The 26,289-nt window shown below is 42.1% G+C and overlaps 1 protein-coding gene across 6 annotated transcripts in view; it reads left to right on the forward strand.

Moving 5' to 3' along the window:
- The window catches only part of SEMA5B (semaphorin 5B), a 246,171-nt gene that overhangs the window by 136,205 nt on the left and 83,677 nt on the right, over positions 1 to 26,289 (forward strand). For 5 of the 6 annotated variants that reach the window (XM_048953844.1, XM_048953843.1, XM_048953845.1 and 2 more), the window contains exon 6: positions 13,685 to 13,730. In XM_048953844.1, coding sequence (XP_048809801.1) covers positions 13,685 to 13,730 — 46 coding nt within the window. Of the gene's footprint in view, positions 1 to 11,344; positions 11,679 to 13,684; positions 13,731 to 26,289 lie in introns of those variants that run through there. The other variant, XM_048953846.1, reaches the window with a different exon arrangement.

The following is a 26,289-nucleotide window of genomic DNA, read 5'->3' on the forward strand; positions in this document are numbered from 1 at the left end:
ATGAGCCCCCACAGCAACTATTTTTTATTGCATAATAAACATGTAAGACAGCCTCGAAAGAAAGGACTAAGCACAATCTAACAACAAATCAGCCCCCACCAGCAGTATAATGCTCAGAAGCAGATAGCATTATGGTGGCAGGTTGTGCTACAGGAGAAACGGAGGCAAAGACTGCTGTCAGCCCAGGCTGTTCAGCACCAGTGAGCAGGGAGGGGAAAGAGGCTGGGACAAGACAAAGGTGTATTAGTGGAATGGCACTGCATTGGGGATAGTCATGACCAGTGCCTTCTGCCAGGTGCTGTACAAACACAGGCTTCTCACTCTGAGGGATGTGTGGTTTACATCATTCAGCAGGGCAGCAGGTGTCCCATTGCTGTTGCTGACATGCCTCACCCCTGCTAGATCCTTGGCACATAGCCTGGAGGGAGGCTCTGTCTCCACAAGGGTTTGTATGAGAGTGGCTAGACGTGAGGCTACAGCATCATTATAAGCAGGAGAATGACAGTAAATTTAGCTTCCTGCTGGAGGTACTATATAGTGCAATGTATTACTTTCGGCAGAAGCGGTGACAAGTATTTATAGAATTTGCTTGGAGAAGTCAGTTTTCACTCAGTGCGATCAAGCCTGACTAGGAGAATGAAAGTTTTGATGGAGCCACATGGTTCTGTTGAGCAATTATTGATAGAATTAATCATAGAATCATTTGAGTTGGAAGGGACTCTTAAAGGCCATCTGATCCAACTCCTGTGCAATGATCAGGGGCCCCTATAGCTCCATCAGGTGCTCAGAGCTCCATCTAGCCTGACCTTGGATGTCCTCAAGAAGAGGGTATCTATCACCTCTCTAGGCAATCTGTGCCAGTGCCTCACCACCCTTATTGTAAAAATCTCTTCTTCTTTATATCTAGTCTAAACCTTCCTTCTTTTAGTTTGAAACCATTTGTCATTGTCGTATCACAACAGACCCTGCTGAAGAGCCTGTCTCCTTTCATATAGCCCCCCCTTACACATGCAGTTTCCCAGGGTGCATTTTTGGGCTGGATACAGCCATGGTGTGAGGAAGGTGGAAAGCCTCCATTCCTTTCCCTCCTTGCCATTTCATTCCCATTCTACATGGGGCAATGGGGGAAGGTGCACAAATGTGGGTGCAGTCAGAATCTTTGTCCTGCACAGCACTGTGGGTCCTCAGGGTCAGTGGAGCTCCCAGAGCTGTGCCAAAGAAATGGGAATGGGAAGTCATGGCTTTTCTGTTCCCTCCCTGATAAATCCCCACCTTGTTCTGGACTATTTTTAGGGGTGATTTTTTTTCAGTCATTAGTTGCTCGTGCACCATCTGCCTGAATTTGCAAATGAAACAATACCTCAAAGAGATAGGAGCTGTCTCTATCCATCTCTACAGGGTGTAATTTATGAAACCTAAATTTAAATGTTAACCATGTTTAAATGTGCTGCCGCAGATCATATAAGTAGTAACACCAGCTATTCTGGGGTTGTGGAAGGAGGTTGGGATCAGGGTAGAGTTTATAAGTGCTCCCACTTCTCAATTTCCTGGTTAACATCATTCTCTTAGACGACGGCATTATAAATTATTTCAGGCCAGTTCTTTCTGTCTCTATTTAAAAGCTGTATGACCTCACCACATCATCTCTTCGCTTAGTTCATCCTGTGGTTCAAAGTCTTGTGGAAAATGCTTCCTAGAAGAAAAGAAGATCCCGGGACTCACTGGGGTTTTGGTTTTGGGAATTGGACACAGCGTGACCAAAACTGTGAGAGGTATTGAGGACACGCTGTTTACACAGGAAGCTGTAATAACATGAGCCTCAGATTTTTTAAGCTTTATCCTTATCTGAGAGCCCTCCCCAGGCGAGTGGTGCTGTCTGAGCACTAACCAGAGGAGTCTGATAACTCCACTGCACCAAACACCTGCCAAGTCAAAATCCCAGAAACAAAGAATTAGTTTCACAAGCCCACCGTGGTTCCTAAGCAACGTATTTACTTGTCACATCATTTGTAAAACCCAAACACTTGCAAGTGAGGATGTGAATGGTGTAGAGCACTGTAAATCTCACACTGCCCATATTAGGAGCCACATTTCATTAAGTATAAAAACACACATTTTAAAAATTCGTAACCTTCATTTTGACTCATGGTTTTTGTTTTTTTTTTTTTGGTTGTTGTTGTTTGGTTTAAAACACAGCGTGAGTATTTTAATGTACTCTTTTTCTTCTGTGAATGACTGACTGTTTTGAAATATTTGCTGCTTATTTCAGCTCTTGAGCTCACGTGATTATTATTTGAACCTATTTTAATGAGAGGAAAAACAATTTTCTAGATCTCATTATTACTGAGAAAAAACTTGAAAATATGAGATGAACAGCTCAAAAAACCAAGACACATAAATCCTTCTGCTCCCCCTCATCCCAATAAAAAACTGATGGGTTTTGGAGCCTGAATCCTGCTTTTTCTGTGTGAGCTATCTGCAGTGCCACTTCGTCCAATTGTCCTGCTTTTTTTTTTGCTAAACACTTTCTTCTTTTCATCAGGAGTAAGCCTCGAATTTTTCAGACCTGAGAGACCTTCCAAGTCAAAGCCAATAAAGGAGCTGAAATGGAAACTGATTGCAGCCTTGACTATGTAGAAACTTCCATTCCTCTCTAATGGTGCAATCAGGAATGCTTATTGTCTTTACTTTCAATCTTTTTCCCATTATTAGATTTCAAATTTAACTCAGCTGTACAGCATTCCTAGCGAGCAGTTTGCTTTTATTAACTGAAGGTCTACTTGCTCTACCTAAACATCTGAAATGAGAGATTAATGGTGAGGAAATGGGTGGCAGTTTCTCTCAGATTAGTGTCATGTAATGAGCTATAGTTTTGAATTATAGACACAAGTTGTATATGCCGCCACGGCAGAGGAGGCACAGAAGAGATTATTCTGGTACCAGAACAAAGGCTGGGAGACTGGGACACTGCTCTTTTGTCAGCAGTACAGCTGGTGAATGGACTGGGAAGAACAGCCTGAATGAGCTGTGATATAAAAAATGGTTTAACAAAGGAGATAGCTGAATTTCCTAACTCGATGGGCAAGTAAAAGAGACCTGTGTTAAAAAAATGGTGACTTGAAAAATACAACTGTTTGAACTCTGTGCTGTATCTGAAGGTCAGATCTAAATGCTGTTAGTAGACATGGAGAGTAACAACCTGGCTGTGAACCCTCCACTTGTGCTGGCAGGGATGCCAAAGGTGATGGTGGTGCAGGAGGAAGCCTTCATCCCAATCCTGCAGCATGTCCCAGCTCAATGCTCTCTTGTCTTTATCTCCCTGTTCTTCTCTGCCATGTCCACATCAGAGGCAGGGACCCTATAGCCATGACTTCACCTGAATTTTAGAGAATTGTAGAACTGTTCCAACTGTAGGCTGGAAAAAAAACCCTAAGATCATCCAGTTCAACTATGCACCCACTACTAGTGTTGATCACTAACCCATGTCCCTAAATAACATGTCTCCAAGGTTCTTTAATACATTCAGGGACAGAGACTCCACCACTTCCCTGGGCAGCTTGTGCCTGTACCCAAGCAGTGCTCTGTTCTCTCACCTGTGCTATAGGCAGTGTTCTAACCCAAGACTTGCTACTGGCTGGGCAGAGATAAGAGCCAATAACCAGATGTTGATATGAAGGACCCTGCTTGAAGTCAAGCCAAAAAACTGTTCTTCACAAGAACTCCCTGGCGAGGAGCATGCAAAAGTTTTAAAGGAGGATGGTTGAAACACCATGTGAAAATCTGGCGCAAGAGCGGGCTGAAGGGAAACAGCTTGGACAACAGGAGGACAGTACCCAAACAAATGGCTGCACAGAGAGTGGTTGGGAAACCCTGAAGGGAACATTTGACTTCTCCCAGAAGAAAGCTGTGGGGTTGTCAGCTCGGGGCAGCAGCCTGCTGGGGCTGTAGGTGTGAGAGGCATAGCAATGAGAGGCGGCCATTTGCAGCCTGTGGAGGTGTTGCTGTAGAAATCCAGCCAGAAAGCATTGTGACCAGAAGTCCATATAGTTCTGCTTGCCAAGAGGACTGTCAGCTCCATCAGGAAATCAGAAGGAATCATCTCTCATGGCAGTTGCACAGGAAACTGAAGCGCAGGGGCCCTTGTCACAAATGGCCATTGCCATGAAGAGCCTGAAGGTAGAGGGCAGCGAGCAAACACTGTCAAGGGACTCAGAACTGGCAGGTAAAGTGCACATCATTCTGGCCTGCCAGATTTTTCTTCTCTGGAGGTAGAGCTACCAAGCTTTTCATGATGCAAATCTGCTTTGGCATAGGGTGATTTTTGTACTTGATTTAGAGCTGAACTGAAAATGCCTGTTAATGGCAAGTAGATAGTAGCAAGAAAGCAGACATGGGTAGTTTGGGGAGCACAAAAGGTGCTATGTTAACTTAAGAAGCTTGCTACAGATCAGGTCAAAAGATTTTCCTCTAGGATGTAGAGCAGGTATTGAAGGATCACTTTTGTCTTCGAGCAGGCTGCCTTAGTGGGAGCAAAGCCTGGGTGCACCCCTTCCCGGCTGTTCTTGCTCTTGACTCATGAGCACAAAAGCTTCTCTGCATCACACAGGCTTAGGAGCTGAAGACTGAAGGGGGGGAATGATGTCCAGAAAAGTTTGCTTCAAGTTGCAACTTGCAGAAATATGGTAAATTGTAAATATAATCTTGGATCCCCAACCAGTAGGTTTTGCATCCTGAGTTTACTGAAACTCTCTGGTGTGTGATAGATTAGTCCATCAGACACCAGGTTTCATGCAGATTTCTGGCTGAACGCAGGCTCCTTCCTGCCTACTTGGCAGAAAGCTCAAGAGCACTGCAGTAAAACCCTCAAAACCCATGTTGCTCAGAAAATATCACTCTTACCCTTGGGCACCTTCAATCTTGTCCAGATCTGGGCTGCCACCGACCCTGAAGAGAACAAGTTTTGGCAGATGGTGCTGCCTGGGCAAAAAGCATTCTGCAAACAAGGAAGTTCAGTGGCAAACTTTGGGGCAGAGCGAGTTTGAAGCTTTAGGAATCAGTATCAGGTCTAAATTTAAATAACAGCACTTTCTAGTGCCAAATGATTAGGACCTTGTAATGTTGAGGCATGGTATTGTGATAAATCTGTAATGTGTGCTTTGCTGCACCTAGCACAACTACTGCAGAAAGACTGTGCTTTTTGAAGGTACCAGCCAAAGTCAGCCCAATGTTAGAGGCCTCTGCAGTATTCTGCATGGCTAGCATGGCCATGGCCAAAGTTTTCTTATGAACTCACAAAAAATCTGTGGCAAAGGTGGAGTTTGATCCCTTTGCTGTTGTGTTTCTGCCTGGTAGAAGCAAGTACCTGGCACTTGTCTTCAGACTTGCATCCCCAGAGAAGGCGTAACTCTTTCACAATGCTTGTGAAAGTCTGTGAGTTCTGCACACCTATATGGGGACAGTGAGCTCAGCTGAAAAATTCAAGTCTCATATAGCATGAAGAGAATAACTTGCAAACAAACTAACATGTGCCACGATCACATGAGCATAACCAAAAGTAAATAGAATCTTGGCTTGTCCTGATACCTACTATGTATGACATGCCATTCCTCACTGACTACAGTTTGACTGAATGCTTTTCTAAGATGAAGTGGCTGAGATGAGTTACTGCCATGTTGATGGCTCACATTAGTGTCACACCAGCTTTACCCCCTTCTAAGTCACGTTTGGCTGAGAAATTACCTTGCTGGTTGAGGTATTAATGAGGACGTGAGCCAGCAAAGAGCATGATAATGTTTTTGATTATATCCAGATTGTAGCAGGGTAGCTGAAAGGGCTGCTGTGAAGAAACCTGAAAAAAACAACAACAAATACTATCCTTTCTCACTGTGATTCTTCCAATCAGACAAAAAGCTGCATCCTTGTGGGGGGTGGGGGGGGTGGGGAATTGGAAGGGGGACAATGGAGGGAGGGAATGGAGGGAGAATCACTCTCCGAAAATAGCAAAAACTTCCAAAGGAACATTGATATTTTTTAAAGAAATTGCCTGACCTGCGTGAGAAAGAATACAGTGAAGGTGAGAAACCTGTGATTAGACATTACAGCTAGTTAAATCCATAATTGGAGGTGCATAGTTTCTTTACGCAGGGAACAAAAATGTGATCTAAAGTGCAGGAGATTTTCCTCCCTGATATCATGCCAGCCCAGCCCTTGAGTCAGTGTGGAGGGGTGAAGCCCCACAGGGATTCATGGCTTTTATAGGATTTGCTATCCTTTGCTGGTCTGCAAGGAGTCTGAATTTGCTACACCCCAAAGATGTGCTGTCCCTGGCTAAGTTCTTTACAGAGAGAGTGGTGAGGTGCTGGAACGGGCTGCCCAGAGAGGTTGTGGATGCCCCTCTCTCATCCCTAGAGGTGTTCAAGGCCAGATTGGATGGGGCTCTGGGCAGCCTGGTCTAGTATTAAATGGGGAAGTTGGTGGCCCTGCGTTTGGCAGGGGGGTTGGAGATTCATGATCCTTGAGGTCCCTTCCAACACATTTTCTGGCCGTTCTGTGATTCTGTGGCTTACCCCTTGGGAAAGAGGGAAAAGGTGTAGACAGGAAAAGGATGGAAGGAGAATTCTTGTTGTTCATGGGATTCTAAGAAATTTGTAACCTGGTCCAAATTTTGTTTAAAGTGTAACTTTTTTTCTTAGCTAAAATTTATACTTTTGTGGAGAACAGAATGTGAACTTCAATTTATTCCAAATAAATACATCAAATAAAACACTGCACTGCAGCACTGTCAGGTAGCCGTATCTGGCAAATGCACAGAATAACATGCAGCTGCAAGAGAGCAGCTTTGCCCTGGGTGTGTACCTGGAGAGGAGGCGATGGTTTTTCACATAAGCTGCAATGCCATACCTATTGCTTCTGGACATGAACTGACCAAAATGCAGGCTTGACATGAAAAATACCTTGTGTTACAGATAAAAGGGAAATTGGTGTTAGCCTATCACAAAAGCAGACACCCATGAAAGACACAATTTCCTTTACTAACACACCGAGAATACTTAACTTCCAATACCGTGTTTGAGAGAGTGGGATGCGGGCAAGCATAAGGTCAGGATATTTTGGCAAATGTCTTAGAAGCTTGGAGATAATGTATTTTTCAGCATCACAGGTTGAGATTGCAGAGCATTTTCCTTTGGCATTGCTGAAAACGTTGTCTTTTGTTCTGATTAAGGTGATCTGTCAGTTTAATATGGCAGGGCTCACCACAGTGACTTGCATTTTGCTTTATATCCAGATGTTTAGATGCTGAAGCCTACTGCTCAGCGCCACTTCAAAAGATATAAAAAACAGCAAGGAGAATCATAGAATAGAATCATAGAATTATTAAGGATGGAAAAGACCTCTAAGATCATCCAGTCCAACCATCCACCTACCACCAATATTTCATCACTAAACCACGTCCCTTATTACAGCCTCTAAACGTTTTTCAAATGCCTCCAGGGACAGTGACTCCACCACCCCTTGAGTAGCCTGTACCAATCACCACTCTTTTAGAGAATAAATTTTTCCTAATATACAACCCGAATATCCCCTGGTGCAATTTGAGGCCATCATTTCTTGTCCTATCACTGTTATCTGGGAGAAAAGGCCAACCCCCACCTCACTACAACCTCCTTTTAGGGAAATGCAGAGAGCCATAAGGTTTCCCCTGAGCCTTTTCTCCTGGAAAGTCCTGAGAAAGGACTGGTTTGCAATAACTTAATCTCACCAGTCAATTCTATGCATATTTCCTTTCAAGTTTTGTTGAACTCATCCTGAATCTGAGGAAAACATGACAGAACTGAATGGGTTTGTCAGCCCAAGGCAGCAGGTGGGGGGCCACAGGGGACGTTTAGCAATATTCAGTGCATCAGAAGAAGAGGAATTTCACAGCTTGGCTTAGGAAAACACAACTAAAGCCATGGGCAAATAGGAGATGAAAGGTCCCCACACAGCTCGAAGCCATCAGAAGGTGCTGTCAGTGCTCTGTGACTCTGCCAGCTGGATGGGAGAGGCACAGAAGAATTGACAGTCGTATGTCAAGAGAGACTCGAGGTGGGATAAAATGTGATGATTGGAGAGGTGGACTCCAGTGACGATCCAGAAGCAGTGTCTGGGACCCTGGCTTAATTTGGAAGCTGCTTGTATAAGGAGCCTCTTTTAAGAGGATGCTGCTCTAGCTCTGGCTGGATTTATCACAGAGAAATGCTGCTTTGGGAAAAGTACTTGCTCATACACCAACTGCATCATATTACTGTGTGCCATTTAGTATGGTTCTCTGTTGAACATCTATTGATTTTTAAGAAAGAATGATTTAACAGACAAGTTTTTCTTCAATAGAAATGAAATTACTGGTGAATAGGAATCTAGTCTGTAAGGGAGATGCTGGCTCACCACCTTTTCTCTAGCAGGTGCATGTCAGGCCTTTCAAAAGAATCACTGGAGGAGCATTTGCAAAGGGATCATCTCATTGCACTCCAGAGCAGGCACGTAATTAATTCTTTCTGAGAGCAAAGGCTGGCATCGTCTTTCAGGAGCAGAGTTTCTTGGAATGGTTGGCTGGTTCAGAGATGTGGATAACCATCTGAAAAGGCCACAGCTGGGCCTGCGTGAAGGCACTGTGCATTAATCTAGCATGAGATTTGGTAGGCTAGAGCCCTGGGGTCTGCACTCGATTCTATCACTGCCTTGCTGTGTGCTTTGAAGAAGGGTGTTTAACCTTTCTCTGGCTTGTTCTGTTCATTAGTGTAAAGGGGCAATGATACTAACCCGCTCCTGGGGAGTCGTGAAGCATGACTAAGCTGTGTTTGCCATGCACTGTGGAAATACAAAGTATATCTAAGACTCTAGGAGCAAAGATAGGAAGAGCTGACATGAGCTGCTGGCTCCTTGCCCAAGGCCCACCCCCAGAATGTGACTTCTAGGGATGCTGGGAGGGAGCATGAGATTTGTCACATGCATAATTCCGTGTCTTGTTTAGCACTGCCCAAAGGACCCTGCTCTGTTAATTATCTTATTATGCATGCTGTGACAGTTGTAAGTCCCTCTTGCAGACCTGGCACCTAATTGCAGCATGAGGGCAGGAAAAAACTGCCCAGAGCACCTCAAGTGTACTTGAAGTCTCCAGTATCCTACCTGGGCTGTGCTGGATGCCTGTTTTGTGCAATAATAAACCCAAAGGCCATAACAACTCTTCATGTAGTCATCTTCAGCTTACCCTAAATGTTTTTTTAACATGATCAAACATTATCAGCTGCTGTTGGCTTCATTTCTACTAGCAGGTGTGTGTACAAAGAGGGGGCTTGAGATAGCCTGCCCTGAAGGAGGGAGGGGGAAGTTCCTCACATCTGCTGTAAAGTGCTTACCACTGGAAAAGCCTGGTTTGTCTTGCAGCCCTGTTGCTCAGTGACATTGCAGACAAAGTCCATTTCCCTCACTGAAAGTTGTTTCTAGCCCATAGGATGAGTGAACAAGTGAATGGGCATAATGTTAAAAGTTCATCGACAAGGTGCCTCGACTATGTGAAATAAACACTTAGTAATTGACTTTGACTTGGGAATATCATGGCAAGTGGATTTAAGTGGATATATTCTTCCACCCTTTCTTAAAGTACATCTCAGCTGCTCTCCTGCTGCTGTGGTATTAAAACTTTGTGGTACCAGGCACTGTCAGTGCTTGATCATGTAACAAGACAGCCAAATACAAGTTAGGAAGCCAATTAAAAAATACTTTCTTCTACAGGATTTTTTACTGTGGCTTGGCTCTGTTCATAGGCAGATCAGTGTAGAAGATGCTGTTCAGAAAGTAAAACACTTCTGTTTGCACACAATTTCCATGAGGGTAAATTGGTTCTTCAGCACATGCTTAAATTCTGTTCCCCAGCTTGGAGGCAAGTTATTCTACCAAGCCGGGCACAAACTAATGGACCAGATCAGCTCCTGTTTGAGCTGCTCTATGATACTGGCTGAGTTGGTTATGCTTTGCTTTCAGTGTAAAGGAAATTACATCTCTATTTTCTTTTTTTTTAACCTTTTCTGTATGTTCAGGTGGCAAATTCTTCAAAGTGGATTGCATAGATTAGGAAGATCTTTACATCAGATAACTTCATGTACCTGAGCTGGGGGCTAATACCGCAATAAGGAGTGACTGAAGAGCCATCCTGATGGTGTTTCATTTGGCTTTTGCTGTGACTTCATCGCCAGAGGAGCCACCATTAACCACTCTGTGTGAGGCAGCAAAACCTCAGTCTGTCCGAGAATTTAGGGTATTACTGATTAACATGGGTGTTTTTAGAAATGTGCCGATGTTATGAGTAGTTGTAATAGTAGAAGAAGTAATCAGCAGTTTGAGGCACCTTGCAATGTGTATAATATCATTTATCCCAAGATATTTAGAAGAGAATATTCAGAAGAGTGTGGCCTCTTGCTCTAGAGAACAAAAATGGCTGAAGTGCAGCCAAGTCAGGGATGAAAGAGAGTTTTTGTTGTAATACCATGGAGTGAAAGTGCAAGATCTTTAGGATAGAAAGAGAGTAAAAGGGTTGTCCTATCCCTCCAAGTTTGTGCACCAGCTTTTTGTATGGGAGAAAAAGGTTATTAGAATAGCTGTTTGCACCAAGCCATTGCTCTTCTGGCCTAGATCAGGAGGGCTTAATTTGAGAGAGAAAGCAGTTAGTCAACATCTACTTGCAAGTAAAAATGTGAGGGGGACAAGAATTAAAAAAACCAAGAAAGCAACCCATCTATTCATGTGGAGTGAGATCTCAGTGTTCTCATGTATTTCTTAATCCTATTCTTCCAGATGCTTTAAATTATAGTTTAGCAAGGTATTAAACAGACATAACTTCAAATATGAACAGAAAAAAAGGCACAAATGGGGCAATTCTAGGTACAATAAACCATGCTTGTCATTCAGAGACCTCATTCATTCTTGGACCGAAATTGCAGTTAGGATAAAATTCATAAAAATGGTACTATCTTATTCAGCAAATCTTTCCCTTGGCTTTTAACTCAAGGTATGGCTTTACAGAATGAATAGGGTTAAAAGAACTTTTTTTTTTTATTTTAAATTAAGGTTTAGTTGTTTCTAGCTGGGCAGGTCAGCTGGTGTCTCTGGTCTGCCTAACGGTGTTCATATTAGTGCTGATGAGATGTGAAAAGGATCAAACAAATGAAACTGCCAGTGGCTCTTCAGACACCAGGTAAAGTAAACTGATGAAAAATTAAGGGAAACCCTTCTTGCTGTAAGAAAGTTGCAAGGTCAGGCTTAGAGAGTTGAGGTTATTGTGAAGTTTTTGGAAGCTCCTTGTGCTACTCACATTAGTACTGTGCTCCTGCCTGGTTTACATCTCAGACACCTGAGTGATCTCAGCACTAATGATTTGTTCAGGTGCTACTCAGCAGTAACTGAGAGGACAGAGATTGGCTTTACTTAAATGGATACTAATTCCTCTCTGCATCTGTTTTGGCTGAGTGCAAGGAAAAACGTGTCCTTTAGCTCTGTCTCTTCCATTAAATGTATTTTGGTTGAATTTGCTTTGCAGTGCTATTGGTGGGGAAAAAAACCCAACCACCTAATATTAAAATTTATTACTCAGTCAAACTGTCCAGCATTTTACAAGACTGAAACAGAGAGCTGAAGTCTGCTATGTAAGTCTTCTAAAATCAATGCATTTAAATAGCATGCTTAACAACAGGGTAGCAACTTCAAGTCTCTGGTTATGAGAACTTTCTCCTTAGGGTGTTGTAACACTGGAGGCCAGTGACATGCTTAACTTCTCCAGGTGAAGGCTTATTCTGTGACAAGTCATGTCCTGGAAGTGCATTAATATTTTGGTGAGCATTTGCTTCTCTGAGCAAGTCAAGTCAGATCAGCCACTGGATGAGAATTTTCCTCTATTTTAAGACTTTAACTGTATGTTAAAGTACTTGGTGCCTCTGGCCTGCTAGGTGCACTTGGAGGTTGTATTATTTAAATCTGTAGCTGATGCTAAAGAGTTAATAATAAATTAACTGGGAAAGCGTGCAGTCCTTAGAGACAGAGTACAGTTTCAGAATATGAAAGAACTCTCAAGTGATAGGACTAGGAGAGAAGATGGAAGTTTTGTGTGTGTGTTTCTCTGCATACTTACAAGAGGTGTGATAATTACTGATAAGTTTTGTTCAGATATTGCTAATAGATTTCATTCTTCTCTGGGGAAACATTCCCATTACAGAGTAGAGCATAGATGGTACAAATCAGACCTGCATTGTCTGAAGCTCTGGCATCAAGAGTTTCACTTCCAAAGTCTCTCATCATCCTTGTTCTCACCCTTCTTTATGGACAGTTTGCAGTGTTTGAGATCCTTTGATTTGTTTATAGACAGAATAGACAGGGAACTCTATGATTTCCATAATACAGAAGTGAGAGGTAACAGGAGAAGGCAAAATTTCTCAAGGCTTCTAGTAATCATTGTTAAATATGAATTTCTTGTGTGTGGAAGTTTGAATAACTTTCTTTACTCGGGCAGAGTGTGCTGCTGACTACATTCTAAACAAGGCTCTTCAACAGAGTCCTTAGGATCATTTTGTCACTATAGGAGCTTTGATTTTGCTGGCATAAGACTGAAACTTGCATTTCTGTTATCTGAGGGAATGCCTGTGGATGAGAGCTTCTAAACTGGGTGAAGCTCTACCATCAAAGATGTACTTTCTGTTGTTTAAATAAAGCCACTTTTAAAAACATGGTTCACCTGGTATAATATAAATATGTCTTCTCTGGGAGATTGTGGTGACAGGGATGTTGGAAAAGGATCAAGGTCATCAGACCCCCTGACAGATGGAATGCAAAATATGAACTTAGCTATGGCCAACAGCCTCAAGCACACAATCATGTCCATATGGCTTAATATATGCCAGGTGATTGCTGGTAACTGCATTGTCTTACCAAGCAAAAATGTGAACTAAATGTGTTAACTAAGCCTCTTCTGTAGATGTTTATGTAAATGTGCGTTCCCTCCTATTTGTGATGGATATGAACACACAGAGGGAGGGCTGCAGGAGCTCGGCTGATGTGTGATATCTCACACTACAGTGAGTTCTGTCAGGAATTCCCTTGCTTTGCCTTTAGACATGTGATGACAGGCAGATTGGGAGTTACTCTAGTCACTGCCTTGATTTCCCTGCTGGTTTTCTGAGAAAAGAGATGCTGCTGAGATACATCTTTCCTTTTCTCCTCCTTTTCTACAAAGTTCGTTTGCAAGGATGGGTTTGGGGGGAATGTCCTACAAGAGTTGGCTCTGCTGCAGTTGGCATCTGTCCAACCCCAGTTTTCTCAGTGTGCAGAAAAAGCCATGAGCACAGCCCATACTGGCTTCAACCAAAGCACTCCAAGGGTATGGAAACAGTCCCTGTGTTGTTGAGATTACAACATGGGCCTCCATTACAAGGTTTGGAGTATTTTACTCCAGACCTAGTCAGAGCTTTGCTGCAAGACTCATTAGGATACAGATGTACAAGTAGCATATAAGTATTTTTCATGTCCTGTATAGAGGAATCCAGCAAGAACTCTTTGTGCATAGAAATGGATAACTAAAAACTATGGCTTGATTTTATAACTTTTCCCTTCCTTCTTTTGGCATCCTAACAATTTGTATTTTTTCTGTTTGCTCATGCAGGAACTACCTCTTCAGACTTAGTCTACACAACGTTTCTCTTATTCAGGTATGTCCATTGTTTTGTCTTTTCCTTTATTTGACTTACTAACGAATTTTTTGTAGTATTTGATGTGCATTTTTTTGAAGGCTGTGGAGTGTAAATTTGCCCAGAGTGGTAGAGCAGGGAGAAGTCAAAGTGAGAACATAATGCATATTTCCACTCCAACAATAATGCTGGGGGAAGGGCTCTTCTACACTTGCCCATTTGGACAGCACTCCCTGCTCCTGATTCGTGAGTGTCTGGGCGGTAATGGGATGTGCCAAAAATATGGCATCTTAGAGGAACAAAACATGTAGTGTAACTGATACAGGCTTAAACAGAACAAGGAATAGAAATTCTTGGCTTTCATTAGAGGAGGTGTCAACAACACAGGAAAAGCATTTACTGTTCTTGTCTATCCCCATTTTTAGCCTTTGTTGGCCCTCATTGAACATGGACTGCTGAGAAGCTGTGTTTTGTTGAATGTATTACTAAAACCAAGACTGGACTTGCAAGCATTCAGCAGGCGAAATGTGCTGCAAAATACACGTTAACCATGGCAGAGTGGAGGCAAAGCAGCTGAAGTTTGAAGGGATTTGTTAATACTCAGCAGTGTTAGGACTTTCCTCTCACTGCACTAAACCTGGAATTGAAAGATGCTGAAAAATTTTTTGATGAAAACTCCAACTGCTTATCTTTAAATGAATACCTGTGTTCTGGAATATTTCCTATATTCTACAGTTGTTAGTGCACCAAAGATGTATTCAGCGTTTTTCAGGCAGATGGAAAGGTCTTCTTTCTCTGCATGGCTTTATAAAGAAGCCATTGGGCTAATATTTTCAGCCTTTCTTCTGTGCACAAGCCTTTTGCTGTTAGTAGGGGGTGTAAGTATAGATGGAGAGAAGAAAAGATGTTTAATGGATGTAAAATGCATTGAATCTTCCTTTAAATGGAAAACAAAGTCCAGAGTTACCAGTGACAATAATAAAGAGTTAGAGAAGCTGATACTCCCATTTGGCAGGAGTTTCCCTTTGCAGTGCTGTGTTAGCATGGCTGGAAGGATTCCAGCAAGCATACAGGAGAGGGAAGTCTCTAGTTATGTGAGGTGCTATACCTTCTGCAATGCCTGTGATCACACTGCACCATGCAATCTCTTGTGCTTGTCAGATATGAGGTCCTTTTCTATGAAAATCTACTGTGAATTTCCTTTATGCACTTCTGAAGCCAGGCTTGGCTTGAGCTCTTCTCAGTGCACCACATTTCTTTTCCACCCAGCAAAAAATGGGAAGTCTCCTTCTATGGCACTGGAGGATGCTGTGGGATCTCCGGGTTAACATAATGAGCTTAGTTTGCTCCTGCTTTCTGGGTGTATCCGGTCACTTTGCCAAGACTTTTTGCATGACAAAGAGAGCATGGAATTATGTTGACACACGTGTTGGGAATGATGGAAGTGATTGTTTCCCAACCTAATGGTTGCCTAAGTAGCTGCTTGGCTTGCTTCCACAAAGCACATGATGCAGCTTAGAAGCACCCCCTCCCACCTTCCCTTCGCCATGTATCATTTTAAAGTTCAGATCACAAAGCAAGACCAAAAATGCAAGGAATCTGCAGTTAGATCTATGGAGGGCAAGAACACAGTTTAAGAAGGTAGTCACAGTGCTAATTTGGGTTGTTTTTTTATCTCCTCTTTGTTTGTAGCTAAAATACAGTGTGGATCTTGTCAGACTTGATCAGGGAGTAGAGTTTCTTCTTTAGGCTGTGGTCTGATGTATTTCTGCTCTTGGGACTTAGTCTTCAGTGGTGCTAAATCAAGGTGCAGGATTTTGTTGGCAGATATCTACTCCCTTACACTTGTACTTCTGTGGGATGGAGTGGGATGTCTCCATAAGACAGCAGGTGATGCTTGCTGTGGGGCAAAACCTGGCAGCAGGAGGGATGTACACTGCAGCAGCATGGGGTGAAGTTTAAATGTAGCTTCCACCAGGTGCTTTCCTGCAGCCTGCTGTATCCCTAGGCTCTACCATCTCTGCAGGGAAAAGGCAAGGACACGTTGCAGCCCCGCAGCAGCCCTGCAAAGAAGAGGAGGCCAGGGTGCTCCCATGAAGTAGATGGCTCTCAACCAACTTTTCAGCAAGGCTGGCAACAATATCTTGCTGGAGCAAAATCCCCTTGCCAGTGCCTGCTTACATAGCAAATTCAGTACTTCTGTCTCTCATTCTGTAATGGGTAGATTTACTAGCTTGCTCTGCTTAATGTGTGCTTTTCCTGACAGATACCTTTTCTTTAACAAGAAAATGAATATTTCCTGCCATTAAGTAAGCTATAAAGTTTTTCATCACGATATTATTTTATTCATTGATTTTCAATGGGAATAAATTCTTCTTTGGGGGGATTATGATCCCCTTTAAATCTATTGTATATTGCAAGACCAGTGTTAACCATGTAGTTACTTTCTGATTTTAGAAAGGTTTTGAGCTCCCAGAATTTGAAAGGCTGCTTTTTCCTTCTACCTGTTGAATGGCTATGGGTGGCTTTCATTTAAAGCCAGTGCAAAATCCATGAAAATGAGCTAGAGCTCTCCATCAGCTTCGAGGATCTTTTTGTGAAGGCACCACTCCTGAAAGTACGTTTTAGTTTCAAAAGCTAAAGTTCTGGTATTACTTTTCAATTGGGATTGGACTGCCACTAATAAAAATTAAGTTTTGTGATCTCCACAGAAAAGAATATTCTACAGTACCATAGAAGCCCTTCCCTGGAGCTGCGGTAGGAAGTAGTTGTCTTGGAACTGCAGTGGAACAGGAGAAAGTTTTTCACTCAGAGGGTGGTGATGCACTGGAACAGGCTACCCAGAGAGGTTGTGGATGCCCCATTCCTACAGGCATTCAAGGCCAGGCTGGATGTGGCTCTGGGCAGCTGGTCTGGTGGTTGGCGATCCTGCACATAGCAGGGGGATTGAAACTAGATGATCACTGTGGTTCTTTTCAACCCAGGCCATTCTATGATTCTACGCAAAAGGTGAAATTTAACATTCTGTGGGCAAGTTACTGAAAAAGAGCTGTGTGAAAAAAATTACCCTATAGAATGGCTGTTATTACTGTGTAGGGGAGAAGTAAATTTTAGGATACGTCAGCTTTTGGCATACGTTATATTTTCATGAAGGGATTGTTTCTTTTCTTTTCTTAGTTCCCAGCTCTTTCTTTTGGATTCCTTCTCTGAACCAAATGCTTTTTGTTCCTGTTCCTCTGTTGTGCGGCAAAACTCGATCCCAACTTGGATTTTCTGTTTGTGCTGCTGATGTTGCATCGCAGAGAACTGTAGCACTGAGCTTTTGCTTGAGAGCTGGTGACGGAATGAAGCAGAACTAGTTCATTTTGTGCTCTGCAGAACAATTTTCTAGATTCTCCTCTCCTCTCTTTGTTTCTGAAATGTTTCAAGAATTCCATTCTGTGTCTGAGAAACCTTGTACCAAATGAGTGTCAGTTGCAGGAGAAAATTTGATGGTGGTTATTTTTTTTTGTGAGAAGGAGGTTTGGCTGAATGTCAACATCCAGAAGAAAACTGGGGCCAAGGTATCTTGGGGATCATTTGAGATTTTCTTTGTCTCAGCCTTTCTTGCCAACGTTGAGGTACATTTTTAGAGAATTTCTGAAAATCAGCATCTTACCGTGCCCCAGGCAGGATATTCAAAAACACCTGTTAAGTTTGGAGAGTTTGGCGCACAGCATAAAATTCCTGCAGCAATAAAGAAACAAAGTTTTGAAATGGATGCCATTCTTAATCTTTTAGCAACTCTGTTAAACAAAATCCATGTGAAGTTTCATCTCCATCTTTCAACTCCCCTTCTGTATGCTTTATAAGCTGTAAATATTAGATGCTTTATGGAACGCATTTTTAAAATGATGTGCACTTGGAGCATATGCTGTTTAATTTATGTATGGGCCTGAAACAAGGTTAGCTTCTAATCTGCAGCTTTCGCAGCGAGGCCATAGAAAATTCTGCTTTCTGCTGGAGTTTGTGTGTTGTAATTAATAGAGTGGGTGGAAGGGTCATTTTAAAAACATAATCCTTTGAACAACTTTTTTAAAAAGCACAGTGCTGATTAGGACTTCTTAGCAAGGAATCCTACTCTCTGGTGTGTGTTAAAAGCAGGCTGCTTGGCAGGCAATTCATAAATCTCAGCACGCTGCCTACCCCCCATTCCTCCCATTTTACCTGGGATCTAGAGCTCTCAGTAGAACCGAGTGGGAAATGACTTTTCCATTTCCAAAGCCTTTTGGAGACGCCAACATATTTTGCACTGTGATAAAAACAAGGCTTGTTGACATCTCTGAAATCTGAAAGAGAAGGAGGTAGACACATGCTTACTTGGGATACAAATATTCTGGGTCAGGTTATTTTCTGAGGGAACTAGAAAGAGGATTTGAATTGGCATTGCACTCATCTCAAATAATTAACTTTGTTTGGGACATACTCTTTTCCTTTAAGTCTACAACTAAAAATTTTCATCTGGACCCAGGGGTCCCTTTTGGACTCTCTTCTAATGGAAACTGTTAGGATTATCATATAATGTTTTCATTCCAATTATTTCTTTTAATGGGAGATCTTTAAGGAAAAAGTTTCTTGCCAACCCTGTGAAGTTCATTTGCCAACCAATTATGTTTTATCAGGTTAATAGCATTTAAAATAGTTCATGAGTATCCAGTCCCTTTCTTAAAAATAAACCATATTTCAACAGAATATGGAAGAATCAACAAGTGCACCTGTAGGAAAACTATGTGGAAGACAGTTTATTTATCTGAAAATCTCAACACTGGAATTTCAGGATTAAAGCATGCTTTAATTAGCAATCTAATTTTTCATTTTCATGAGTGAGGACTAAGATCAGAAGAGAGTCATTTTACATGTCATATGGCCATAACTCAGGATGTGGGAGGGTTACCATAGGGTTATGTGCTGCTCTATAGCAGCAGAGCTGTTAGCATCTACATTGATGGCCCAACTGCGAAGCATTAGGATGCTAAAAAGATCTCCAAATTCATTTGACAGCACAGTTATTCCTATGGGTGCTGCCCTGCATGTATCCAGTCACCAGGGCAGACCCACTGAAAGCACAAAGCTTAAACCCAAGCTCAAAGTTAGCAATATGTGCAAAGCAGCAGTAGGTCTGAAGGTCTGATTTGAAGCTTAATGAAGTCAACTTCTTTCTGTTGATGTCATGGGGCTTTGCAATGGATATTTAAAAAAAAAAAAAAAGGAATGAAATACTTCTGTATAGTCCTGTAGCAGATGAACTGCAGCATTTACCCCAGTTACTGGGCATTTACCCCAGTTTTACTTCTCTTATTCTAAGAAGCAGAAACCTCCCTGCTATGGAAAGGAGGCTCCCAAGCTGAATAGCTGCTCTTGAAGTCACACTTCTCTCCCTGCTATTCCTCAGGGAACCTTTAACTCTGTGGCATAATCACTGATAAATCATCAGTACCCATCAACAACATGTAGTTTAGTAATAACGAGACTTGCCTTTCAGTCCTAAATATGTCACATAGCAACAAATGGAACAGGTTTTGTATTTTGCACTTTGAATCAAACAAACCAACCATTAAATGCATTATTTTCTACTTATTTAGGGCTCGGTACTGCCACATTTATGTGTGCTGATGAGAAACTGTGCTGATGAGTGTTCTGCAAGTGTATAAAAGTGCGAGGAGAGGTGGCAGGGTTTTACTTGGGGTTTCTCTGTGCAGTTGAATAAAATATGATAAACAACACCAACAGGGAGCTGTGAGAAATACAGTTTACAGTACAAATTGTCTCTTGAGCAATCTTTCCTGGTGAAAATACTTCACCAGGAATTTTAAAGGATTCAGAACACATTCACAGAATCCTGGCACTCATTAGAAACCTTACAAATGATGGATAAATCCTACATCCCCAGGAGATCTTGGGTAGGCATCATCCAGATGGGCTTGCAGGGCCTGATTCACACTGCTGCATCCTCTGCCCATGTATCCATGCACCATTTGTTCCCTTGTGAAAAAGGACTCTAGGGCTTCTTTGTAAAGCAGTGGGAGTTTTGTCAATAGAAAGAGGGAAATGTATTTCAGATTTACTTGCAAGCACATCCTTGAGTCAGAGGCATTTCCATTTTTTGAAATATCCTTTCAAAAATCAAGAGGAAAGTGTGCATTGATATGACAGTGCAAACCTGTGAGTGCTCAAAAGTAGGCCTCGGTTTGCTGAAGGTATTTATCTGTTCAATCTAGTTGGAGAGCCAAGATTATTACCCAATTTAAAATCCAGTTTGGGAAGCAATTTTGGGAGAGTGAGACCACTTTGTGTAGCTTTATGTGCCACCTGAGAGGAGATCCATTTTGAGATGTTCAGAAATAAGCTTCACTTTCCACAAGACATTTCTTTAAAAAAACAGTTTATTATTTGTTTCTTGCAGATTCACAGATACTTCTTTGAATTATGGGGTACATACTTCTAGATAAAACATTCATTTCTTTATTTCTTGTCCAATGCATTTCCCGCATTTAAAAACATAATCAAAACCTCTACCAGAGCAGATGCAGTATTTAATATGTGGCTTATAGCTGAGTTATGATTGTCACATATTTTATCAGTATGCTACATTTTTTATTAGCAGATTAACATATAAATCTATTCATAAATCACCTTCCAAATCCGCACCTAAAACCTCTCACTCTCAGCCTAGAGGTTTAAAGCTATTCTGTAATAAAGCTTACATTGGCTGAACAAACTTTCCAGCATATTCAGCTTTTTTAGTCTTACGGTCTCAGGTTCCCAAGTCAAATCTACTCCCCAGACACACCCCTCCTTAAAATGACAAATCAAGAGCTAGACTGCAGCTTTCAGGTGCTGTGTTCCCTTCCCAGATCTATCTAGGAAGAAATTTCTATCTGGAGTGAGAGATGGGTGATGAAAACCAGGAGTTGGCCATGTCTGAGGGCTGTGCTTCTTCCTCCAAGGACACACCTTATAGCTCCTCACTGCAGAGAACCATGATCTCTAGACTGCACTAACATGAGCCACCAGGGACTGGTTTTGTCCCGATGTTACTCAGCAGGTGAAATTCAGAGAGCACAAGAAACTATCACATGTCACACTCTGTGATGTCAAGTGATTTTGGAACGCAGCATCCCCTCTGTCTGAGAGAACTCAGCTCAGGGGTCCGTTTATATCCAGCAAAGCTCTTAAGCCCATGTTTAGCTTTAAATAAATGCCTATTTTCCTCTGAGAACTGTTGAAGTTAAGAACATGCTGCATGCTCTACTGGGGGAGCATAATTTCAGTATGTGCATTAATAGATTCGCTAAACTGGCTCAGAGTGGGCTGCATGGTTGTGACCAACACAATTGCTCTTTAAAGTGGGTATTTAGGCATTAGGAAGGTCTCATACATATGTATATTTACATATGTTTGTATTCATGCATGTATATGTACGCATGAGAATCATACACATGGGGTTGTATAGCGTATAGAGGAGCTGCAGAAGATATAGCTGTTTGCGTTCATACTTGGCATTGAGCTGGACAGCTTGTTTGGAGGCAGGGAAGGCTCACAAGGGGCAGGTGAAGTGGTTGTCAGCTGTGGGTTGTCACCTGCATTTGTGTTAGTTGTCATTACCTCCCTCCTTGCCTCACCTCACTTAAATGCCAAAATTACTGCAGGAGTTTTGGTCTTTGTCAGCAAATATTACATGCGGGATTCAGAAACTGAGAATTTAATTAGCTGCTGAAGTCACTTACTGATAACAGTGGCATATTGGGCTTTTTATTTGATAAAACCCTGTCAGGCATTTTATGTGTTAGAAATGAAGACTAATGTTCTTATTCCTTGCAACTTACAGTCAGAACCATTGATCGTACCTTACACAGAAAAGTAAAAGAAGGAAAATGAAAAAGAAAAATACTACAGACTTCTCACTTCTTGCCACCAGTGTTGCTTCTGTGTCTTTACCAAATGTATTTCAGCTCATCTATTTGCCCTTTTTTTCCCTTCCCCCCTCCCCCCCCCCCCCCCCCCCCCCCACAATGTAGGATGCTTCCCCCTTTGGTGCCCAGCAGTCTCTCAAAGAATTTGTGTGGCTCTTTGGTCCCTGCCCTGTCCATGTCTTCATCCACTGCTGTGATACAGCCAGCCCTGGGGCTGGTCCTGCAGGCTAATCAGCTCCTGTTGGCTATGCTTTAATGAAACCACAGCCTAAGAGCGGTGGATGTGGTAGTAGAGACCTGTTGAGTTTCACATGCTGACTCGCAGCTCTCAGTCAGCTCTAACTCTGAATCTTTGCAGAGCTGCACATGGCTCATAGACTTCAAAACAGCAATTTTTTCATTGCCTTCTATTTTTTTAAGACAATGCAAGGAAATATCTACATTTTATACTCAAAGCAGAGCTTAAGAGAGATTTAAATGATTCATGTCCCTTGAGCTGTCTCTCTGCACGGGATTAAGTTTGACCCTGATAGCATCCAGTCATTATAAAGAGAGCATTAAAAAATCACCATTTATTGATTTGCACCTCTCTTAAAGGACCCATGCATGACCTCATACGTTTCCTTCGAAACCAGCCATTGACCTCTAAGAAAAAAAAGAATTATTTTATAGTAAATACATTTCTTGTCAATGCATGTGGTTTTTTTTTTTTCTCCTGGATAAATAATCCCACTTTCTCTGTTAGTAACAGTTTAGTTGATGTCTGTTTTACAGCTTCTTTTAAATGTAATGGTTCTGAATGAGTAATGTAGTGGGGATTATTGGAGCCTGGGGCTATGCAGTGGAGTCACTTACATGGACTGTGCAGCTGTTACCATAAAACCAGAGCTGGGGAGCAGAGACAGGAATGGTTTGCTCATCACTCCCACAAGATGTCAAGTCTGGAGCAGTACAGCTTCCCTCAGCCCTTTGATGACCTCAGAGAGCTTTAGCCTTGAAGGCTTCGCCTGCCTTCCCTGGGCTGAGCTCAAGGAAGCACCACCCATGTGCTAAGAGAACAGATGAGTAAGCAGGCACCAACTTGACTGTGCCAAAGGCCTCCCAGCACATTGGAAAATGAAAGTTCACATCCTTCAAAAGCCGCCTGGATACTGGCCTGTGTAACCTGCTCTTGGTGGCCCTGCTTTGAGCAGGCTTGGGCTAGATAGACTCAGAGTTGCCTTCCCACCTCAGCCATTCTGGGATTCTGTCAGGCAGTTGTTGCTGTGATTTGGCTGCTAATGTGTTGTCAGTGAGAGAGAAAAGTTAGGTTGTGCCAACAAAGGGGGGGGGGGGTGATGAAATCTGGCTGTGGGGTATAAGAGAGTAGCTGAGTGCCACCACAGAGTGGATGGTCCACAGGAACAACATCCTGCCAAGTATTCTACTGCCACTGAAATACTTCATCTAAAAGTTACCACGCTGTATTTATATCTATCTGGTATGTTTTTATTGGTAGCTTGACCAAGTGCAGACTATTTTCATTTGAAACAGGGGAGACCAAGCATAGCATAGACTAAACAACTCACATTTGGACAGCTATGGTGGTGAGGTGGTTTCCAGCCACCTCCTGTCTTTTTCTTTCTCCACACCTGAAGCAGAGATGATGATGCTTGTCCTCTTAAAGTTCTTTGAAATACACAGCTTTTTTGTTTAACACATAAGTATTATGCACAGTGATATGCATATGCAAATGTAGTGAATTTGTCTTAATTGTGAGTCTGAAAAGTTGTTATATTCTGTGCCATGGTATGTGTAATAATAACCAGCTGTTATCTTCAACTTTGCTTTCAATATAAGAAATTATGCAACTTAAGAGTGTCTCCGTGGACAAACTTTTCACTATATTTTTGTAAACTTCTTAAAGGAAACTCTTTTAATGTAAAAAATTGAATTGTTGGGCTGTGGAACTTACCCCTTGAGATAAAAAAAACTTAAAATTATTTAATTTTTTTAAATTAATTCTTTAAACTTGTTTTAAAACAAGAGATCAGCTTGGAAAGAACAGGGGGGAAGGGGATTAGTAAAGATATTTTTCCATCTGAAATACTTTTGACAGCAAATTGGATCAAGTTCAGTACATTACTTTAATTATTAGTTAACCATTTCAGAGAGGAGACGAGGCATGGCTTTCAGTTTTTGAATGGTTCATTTCCTCCTAAGTAAAGAAGAAGGAATAATAGGGCTGCAGCCATTTGAATAGGCTGCAGGGTAGCTCAAAGAGAAAAGATAGAAGCTTTCTTCAGAATGACAAAGAAAGTTCTGAAATTAGCCTGGGAGTATTAAGAGATAAACTGCAGTTGCCTAAGAAGAGATGATTTTGATGCATGGGACAGAAAAGAATGATCAATGGTTCATGAATATACTAGTGGTAAACACAGTGACAGGAGAAAAAAATGTCTCTGGCTAATGTAATTGTTACAAATTTAGTAGCTTTTGCTATGAAAGCAGTTGCTGGAGATTTAAGAACAAGGCAAAGAAAAACTTTTTTTCAAAACGCAATAAATGTAAAAGCATTGAAAACTACCAAAAAGGAGTCTGACAGAACAGGTACAAAGAAGTATGCTGCATTATACCTGTTGGGGAATCATTTGGTATTCCTCAACTTAATTATAAACATAATTATATTCTCAAGACTCATTTGTAGAATGCTTGACCTTGGTAGAGGTCAGATACAAACGTGGTAGAAGCGAGGAAAGGAAAGAGACAGGTGGCAGAGGGAATGTGACGGCAAGGCTTGAAGTGAAGAAAATTGGAAAATAAATCCTGGTTTGGCAGGCGAGTGCAAACTGGAGAGCAGAACGGAGGAGCTGGGAGGGAGGGATAAAAGACATTGCATCAAGAGTCTTCTTTGCAGGAAAAGGAGCAAGTAAATTCCTTATTGAGATGAAGCTTGGCAGAGCTCACTACAGCATCAGGTGCTGACGTCTGGTGTTGGAGAAGAGGAGGCAAAAGAAGGCAAACTGTGACAGACCAAGCAGGGAATCTGAAGGCATCTGTTCCCAAGCCGTAGGAGGAAGCTAGGTGGATTGATGCTACACACAGCAGTTGGGCTCTGGCCACTTACAGGAGCAGCAGGTGGGAACTGCTTCTAACCCAGTGTAGAAGGGGCTAGAAATACCCAGAATTTTGATGATGGGATGGGAGAGGGGAGGAGAGCCAGCATCCCTAAGTTCTGTGCTCCCATTCTACAGCAGTAGATGAAACTTGGGAAATATCTTCTAGACTCTTGATAAATCAATCCCATTGCTTTTATTCAAATTGGTTTCCTAGAGAAGTATTTGATTTTATATTAATCAAGTGTGGAACTCAACTGCAGCATGTACTACTAGTGATATAATGGTATTTGGAATATGAAGCTTTTGATGTAGATGTAAGCAAAAGCAGAGTTTCAGGTTCTGTCAGACTCACCATTGATCACTGAAAGGATTGCTACATCTCATGGAGGTAAAGTTGTAGATAACTGTAGCCTGCTTGGAGCCTTCCAGTGTATTTAGGATTGGATGTATTTTGGCTTCAAAATTAGTTGGAATTGCTGAGTAGTAGAGGAGCTGGGAGAAATGTGTGGGGAATTCAACACTGTTGTTTCTTCTCTTCCTTTGTACTTAAGAGTTCTGTGTTGATAGAGCACAGATGGTCTTAGATTAAGGAAAAAACATGCCAGAACTGCAGGCTAGGCTCAGACTGGGAGTTAAGCTTGACATGAAATAAGCAGAAGGCTGTAATTAGCTTATCAAGAGCATTAGGCACCTGGTGGAGGAAAGCAGGTTTGTAACGCACGGTGTAGATAGAGAACAATAAAATAGATACTGAAGTATGTTTTGTGAAGCATGGGGGACTTTTCATCACTGGCTTCCTCTCCCAGCCCAGTCTGATAGTGTCTGAAGGATTCCTACTTATTCTTGGTTATTGGTGATTTATCAGAAGTGATATTTTCTGACAGGCTGTGATTGTGAGCACCAAACCTCACAGAAGCCAGAGAGTCAAAAGGTCAAAATCTAAATGTGTTGTCAAAACCTTCCCTGGAAAGCTCACACCACACTTGCCTGTGTACCTTGTGTGATCCCTGACTGTATTGTCATCCCACTGCTTCCTTCTGTTCTTTCTGCCTGGCTTTTGCAGCTGCCTGATGTCTTTCACACTAACCCAAGGGTTGAGGCTCAGTGGGGCAAGGATTGCCAGTTAACCGCAAGCAGAAACGCTTAGAGAGTGCAGTTGAGTTTTCTGTGTGCTACCACTGTGCATGTCAATATCCTGCCATCTAGGAACAGTAGTGTAGATCCTTTCTCCAGATATGCAAAAGAAATGGAAATTCAGATATGTCTGCTGAATTGGATAAAGTACAAACACTCCCTCTATATTTTTTTTTTAGCTGAGGATTTAGAATTTGTTTTCTCCATATTCTTGAAGCTCAGAATCTATTGTTTGAAATAGAGAAGAGCAGGATGGAAAGTTTGTTTTCACTTCTGGTCCTCGTGCAACTCAGGCTCAGGTGGGATCTCTTTTCGCTGTGCCTTGCAAAACTTTCCCAATCTCTCTGGCTTGCATGAAACTGGCCCTGGCTAATTAAAGTAATCACAAAACTTTCC

The sequence above is a fragment of the Lagopus muta genome, chromosome 8, assembly GCF_023343835.1.
Source record: "Lagopus muta isolate bLagMut1 chromosome 8, bLagMut1 primary, whole genome shotgun sequence".
NCBI lineage: Eukaryota > Metazoa > Chordata > Aves > Galliformes > Phasianidae > Lagopus > Lagopus muta.